Raw genomic sequence first — 6,575 nt, 5'->3', positions numbered from 1 at the left:
GTTAGGGAGGGCGCTGGCTGATTTTAAGAATCCTTTCACATTCAGATCGAGCTGTCCAAACCTAGTATACCACACTGCTCACCGTATAGTTCTACCTGCCAACTGGAAAAGTCCTACGATGCTGCTTCTTCAACATCTATTAATAGCATGAAGACTAGACTGCTAGAGTTGTCTGGTATTTTCCCTTTCCTGGCAATTTCATCTTAAATTGGGGTCTGTGGGGCCGAGGGTCTATATGAACCAAAATTCAGGACACATGTTCTGGTAAGTACCAAGTATATTCTCAGGGACAATGAACTGTGGCTACGTGGCTGTTGAAACTACAGCCCTCTCAATGACTCTAACATTCAAGGGATTAAAGAATTCAGCCCCAGAGGTTTTATACACAAAAATAGTAACAATATAACTGAATCTGACTGCATTGTAAAAACACAGTTCATTTCCAAATCTACTGAGCAGCTGAACAGGCTTCAGTGATGCCTGCGGTCCCTGGGATTCGAGGAGTCCCGCTCCCGGGAGCGCCGGGCCCTTTTATGTCTGTGGGATTTGTTGCGGCTCCTACTTCTACTTCTATGACTATGCCCTTCAGAACGCCCGTTGTTCCGGCTAGAACGTGTGTCTGAGCTTCGCCCTCTGTCCCTATCCTTGTTCTTTTCTTCTCTTGCCTCCCTCCTGCTTGAGGACTTGTGCTCATGTTTGGGTTTCTCTTTCTTCGGCTCCCTCTCCAAGTCCTCTGGTCCTCCATGGCACGGGGTCCTGGCCTCAGGGGAGCCCGAGTAGCGCTTCCGACTGTCCCTGGACTCTGGCTTCTCGACTCTCTTGGAGCTCTTGCTGCTGTGCTTCTTAGGGCCAGGGTCAGCCTTCTCCTTTATTGCCTTGCTTCTGGGTGATAAAGAGGAGGACGGCTGCTCTGCCTGTACTCCCTGGTCACTCTTCTCCTTTTCTTTCTTTTTTTTCTTTTTTTCCTTTTTTTCTGGAGGAAAAAAGGGGTTAGGGGCAAACAATAAGAAAAGGGAAAAAATAAAGAACTCCTTCAATACAAGTGCCATTTTTCTCTGACTACATTACTGTAAGACAGGTGTTGTAGTTCAAAATATTCACATGCCAGGAGGTGGAGAGCGTGCATAAGGAAAACATCCTTGGAAGCAGCGTGAAGTAGTCATAGTCCAGCCTTCCAGAAAAGTGCTTCCGAGAAGCCAACTTGGATGTCTGTCACCCTTGAAATGTCAAGTTGCTGTACAAGGCAGCTCCTATCCTGAATTATCCCTTTAAAGACACTATCTCCAAACACAGTCACGTTCTGAGGTACTGTGGGCTAAGACTTCAACATACCAACTTGGGAGGACACACTTCTGCCCACAACACTAGCCTTCCACTGACACCTCCCCTTTTCCCAATTAGAATAAGGTGCCCCATGCCTTCCCTCTTCACACACGAGAGCTGATTACCAACTATCAGTGAATGCTAGGAAGAACACAGACTAAAACTACCCAGAATCTTCTCTTGGGTCTTAACGCTTTACCTTTTTTGTGTTTTTTTGTGGGTTTGTCATCTTCAGAGCCCTCAGACAAACTTGGTGAGGGGGTATGAGCCCCACAGCCCTTCTCTTGGAGCTCTTTGGTCACATCATCCAGTTCTTCTGAGTCCTTAGGAGCCCGATAGTTAGATACATGATCCACTCGGATAGTTCGCCCTTTAATCTAAGCAGACAGGAAAGACGGCCTTCATACCAAACTATCTGAACCCAAGCTACAGAGAACCATGGTTTGAACCACATCCATTACCTTCCTGTTAACTCTATCACTAAAGCAGACCTGCCCAACTGCTGTGTCACAGCACATGTGTCTAGACAGTAATACTTTCAGCCCTTAGGGAAGCCGGGGGGGGGGGGCCTGGGGCAGCTGGAGCCCCTGGGGCAGCTGTGCCATCAGCCTCGCTAGTTTACCTCAGGGTGCCATACAAATAGCCTCGTGTTCTACATGTGCCATGAAGTGAAAAAAGACAGGAAAGTACTGCCCCAAGCATCAGGGAAGTGTGAGAATTAAATGCACAATGAATCATCCCAAATCTATAACATTAGTTTACAGTGAAACATACCCTGGGAAAGCTGGGCAACTAGAAGGAATTCTTAAAATCAGGCTTCATGCTACCCTGCTTTCTCAACACAGTAATTAGGAAGAGGCAAAGTCAGACCAATAATTGGGAGGGAGAATGGAATTGAGAGAGGACCACTTTCTTTTTTCTTAAGCCCTCACATCTTGCTCTATCCCTACCATAATGGAACTGGCTCATTCTGATTCTTGTGCTGACTCACGACTGTCCAAGTGAACAACAACAAACACTTAAAATAAAAACACTGTATTTTCAGGAAGATACAGACTTATTCCATAAGAAATGCTATCCAAAATTTTAAAAATTTGGCTTTTATTGTTTCAATACAAGATCAGACTTTTATTCTTACCTTGAAGCCTGAGCAGTTTCTGTCACCTATCCTATTCCCCATTTTGGAACATTTTTCAAAACCTTCCTCTTACAGTGACTCCCTCTGACTGTTGGCTGTCTTAAAAATCAAGCCTAGAACCTACTCCACCCTGTTCTGTAATCTCTGGCTGTTCTATAATCTGACTATTCTATACTGGTGTAATCAGTGACAAACTCTCCAGGTCAAGAGGTATCCATCACCCTGTGACCATGTTCATTTCAAATGCAGCATTTCCCTCAATGTGTACAGGAACCCCGTGGAGCATACATAAGCCTGACTTGCCCTGTCTCCTTCTCTCAGTTCAGTGCCTCACAAGGTGGGGGGATGAGAGGGACAGAGGACAGAAAAGTTCGGAATGAGTTACTTTTGTAAAATTTGGCATCAGATTTTAAGTAGAGGATTCCCAGGGCCCAATGTGCTAGGTCACTGGAGACATATGACACATACACACGGCTATGTCTTAGGTTATGAGGCCATGACGAAGCCCAAATTCCCTGACACAGAGCAATACGGAAGAGCAGCGCTTGCTAGTCTCTTGTTCTCCAGTGTACCAGAGATGAGTGGAGGGAGAGGAAGAAAAGGTAAAAAACAGAGCCCTGGATGGGGAGCAGGCCTGGTACGTATGCTCCTGGAGAGATGGTTTGCTAACAGATGAGGGTAAAAAAACAAGTCCTGACAGGGCCGTGATTGAAAAGAATTATTTCCTGGGATTACTTCCTGGCCAGTATGTCTCCACACCTCTGCAGCCCTCAGAACACACGCAAGCTAACCAATACTGTCCTTTTGCCTGTGGGGACCAGGTAGAAAACAAAACCTAACTCTACACATGGAAAGAGTCCAGCCAAATCCTGCTTAATAAACACACTTACCTTGATCCCATTAAAATTGTCAACGGCCAGAATTGTGCTCCTCTGGTCTTCATAGCAGAGGAAACAGAATCCTTTGGATTTCCCAGTCTTCTTGTCCCGCACGAGATTAATGTTAACAATCTCCCCATACCTATTTATTTCATAAAAGAGTAAGACGCTGTTGACTTAAAATGCAAAAACTTGCAGTTTGGGTGATAAAACAAAATTCAAATAATACAGTCTGTACAGGAGACACATCTAGAACAAGATGACACAGAAATGTTGAAAATTAAAAGTCAGACTAGAAAAGGAACACCCAATCAAAAAAATGGGTGGCAATATCAAAATCAAAGACAAATTCAAGGCTCAAATAAAAACATTAAATAGGACTAAGAAGGTTATTTTACACTGAAAGAGGTCCTAATACAAAACAAAGGTCTAAGTCATGAAACTTTATGCATTGATTAAGAAATCAAAAATTTAATTAAAAAACTATTAGAAATATACAGAAAAACTAAAAGAGAAAGGAGAGAATTTAATACATCATCTTGAACTTTATAACATACAAAGGTGACAGAAATAAAATCAGAGGATTAATAATACATAATTATGTAATATAAATAAACATATTACTATAATTATATTAATAAATATTCATGTCAGACTCTTAGATACAGAGATATCTTTGAATCCTACATGATGACAATTTATTTTTAAGCATTCATGAAACATGTATTAAAACTGACTATAGATAAGGTCTCAAACAAAGTAAACCTCAGTAAACTCCAAAAAATAGGCCATGTTCTCTAATCACAATGTTATCAAGCTTGAAAGAATATTTTAAACAAAAAACACCCTACTAAAACTTGAAACCTACTCTACTAACAACTGGATCAAAGAGAAAATAAAACAGAACAAAGAAAAACAATCAATGGCAGACGACTTTGAAAATAACAAAAGTGAGATGAACCCATACCGAAACTTACGAAATATGGAGAAAGCCATACTAAGGAATTTGTAACCTTAAGAATTTTATTGTTAAAAAAATGAGTATAAGAGAAGAAAGCAAAACCTAATGAAAGCAGACAGGAGTTAATAAAGATAAAAGCAGAAATTAAATAGAAAAAAGTCTACCTCACTTGTTATAAAAACATCAATTCAAATAAGTTAAACCTTTATAAATTAAAGTCATAAAAATAAAATAGAAATTGATAGATATGTCACATGATCACATACATACACCTCAGCCTGAAATCTAGCATCTTACTTGTTGAGAAATACTAGAGGTGATTCTACTAAGGTTGGAACTATTTAACACTCTATTGAAGGTATAGGCCAATGTAATTAGATAAAACATACAAGAAATGAAAAAGTAAAACTACCTCTGTTTGCAGATTTTTTTTTCTTTTTTTTTTTTTTTGAGACAGAGTCTCACTGTGTTGCCCAGGGCTAGAGTGCCGTGGCGTCATCTTAGCTCACAGCAACCTCCAACTCCTGGGCTCAAGTGATCCTCCTGCCTCCGCCTCCCGAGTAGCTGGGACTACAGGCATGCGCCACCATGCCCGGCTAATTTTTTCTATATATATTTTTAGTTGTCCGATTAATTTCTTTCTATTTTTAGTAGAGACGAGGTCTCGCTCTTGCTCAGGCTGGTCTGGAACTCCTGAGCTCAAACAATCTGCCTGCCTTGGCCTCCCAGAGTGCTAGGATTACAGGCGTGAGCCACCGCGCCCGGCCTGTTTGCAGAGTATATATGATAGTATCTATAGAAAACCTAAGAAAATCAATGATAAACAATGATTAAAAACAAATGTGACAATTCAGTAAAGTAATAGGATACAAAGTCAAAAATCAATCACCCTCTTACGTACAAAAAAAATAATCAGAAGAAATATTGGAAGGGAAATCCCATTTATAATAACAACAAAAAAGATAAAATACTTAGAAATATACTGAACAACAAGCACTGTATTACTACGAAGCCTATATAAAGAAAACTTTTAAAAATCTCCTAAAAACTCACAAACATAGATTTGAACAAATATAAAGGCATCCCTGTTCTTACACAGGATGACTCAATATCATAAAGATATCAAAATTTTCTCCCAAGTTAATATATAAATTTAATGTGATCCCAATAAAAATACAAGTTCTTTTTTTCCTGGAGCTGGGTAAATTAATTCTAAAATTCTTATGGAAAAAAAATGAACACGTAATGGCTAGGAAAACCTAAAAAAAAAAAAAAATGAGGGGAAGTAACTCTACCAGATATTAAACACACTGAGAAGCTTCTATGAGTAACCAGTGTGGCAAATGAATAGACAGACCAACAGAACAGAATAGAAAGTTGAGAAACAGACTCAAGTATATGTGAAAAAATTAGGATATGATAAAGGTGACATCCCAATCTGCTGAGGAAAATATGGACTTTTTTGTAAATGGTGTTGGGACAACTAGGTACTCATTTGAAAAAACACAAAACTGGATCAAAACCACACAACAGAGTTTGTACAACAGAACAAACTCTAAATGGAACAGAACTTCAATGTACAAAATTGAAACCATACAAGCACTAGAAGAGAACACAGTGGGTAAGTGGGGAGAAATACATTCTACTTATGACTCAAAAATCCACAAGCAATAAAAAAGACTGATAAATTTAACTATACAGATATAAAATACTGAAGGGGGAGACTATAAAGGGAAAGGATGAGGGATTTTTGGGGGATGATGGAACTGTTCCGCATTCTAATTATGAGGGAGATTACAAAAATCTATACACGTATTAAAACTCACGGCTATACACTCCCCCACAAAAGTCAATTTTACCATATATTAATTTAAACATATAAATGAATGAATGCATAAAAATGATTTTGCTTAGCAAAAAAACTGGAATAAGCAAAGTTCAAAGACAAATGACAAAAAGATAAAAGGAGAAAATATTTATAATTTCTAATTATAAATAAGTTATCCATAAATAAAATTTATAGTTTATATTACAGATAAAGAACTAGAAAACATTTTTTTCTTTTGCCATAAGGCACATTATCAAGACAACTGGTGAAGCTGAGTAAAGTCTACAGATTAGATAATAATATTGTATCAGTGTTGATTTCCTGAATTAGATCACTGTAAATACGAGAATGTCCTTATTTTGGGGAAACACATATTGAAGAATTTAGGGATAAATAGACATTATGTCTGCAACTGACAAATGGTTCAGAAAAAATTATTGTATATAT

At 39.0% G+C, this 6,575-nt stretch overlaps 1 protein-coding gene across 1 annotated transcript in view; it reads right to left on the bottom strand.

Annotated features, from left to right (window-relative positions):
- Positions 1-208: 208 nt before the first annotated feature.
- RBMX2 (RNA binding motif protein, X-linked 2) overlaps positions 209-6,575 on the bottom strand; it is a 10,915-nt gene continuing 4,548 nt past the window's right edge. Inside the window, 4 exon segments of the mRNA XM_012653292.1 lie at positions 209-625; positions 627-973; positions 1,523-1,700; positions 3,352-3,481. Of these exon segments, the coding sequence (XP_012508746.1) occupies positions 380-625; positions 627-973; positions 1,523-1,700; positions 3,352-3,481 (901 nt within the window). The 3' untranslated portion in view covers positions 209-379.

The sequence above is a fragment of the Propithecus coquereli genome, unplaced genomic scaffold (assembly GCF_000956105.1).
Source record: "Propithecus coquereli isolate 6110/MARCELLA unplaced genomic scaffold, Pcoq_1.0 Scaffold42, whole genome shotgun sequence".
Lineage (NCBI taxonomy): Eukaryota > Metazoa > Chordata > Mammalia > Primates > Indriidae > Propithecus > Propithecus coquereli.
The sequence above is the reverse complement of the archived record's forward strand: the minus strand, read 5'-3'. Positions and strand labels throughout refer to the sequence as shown.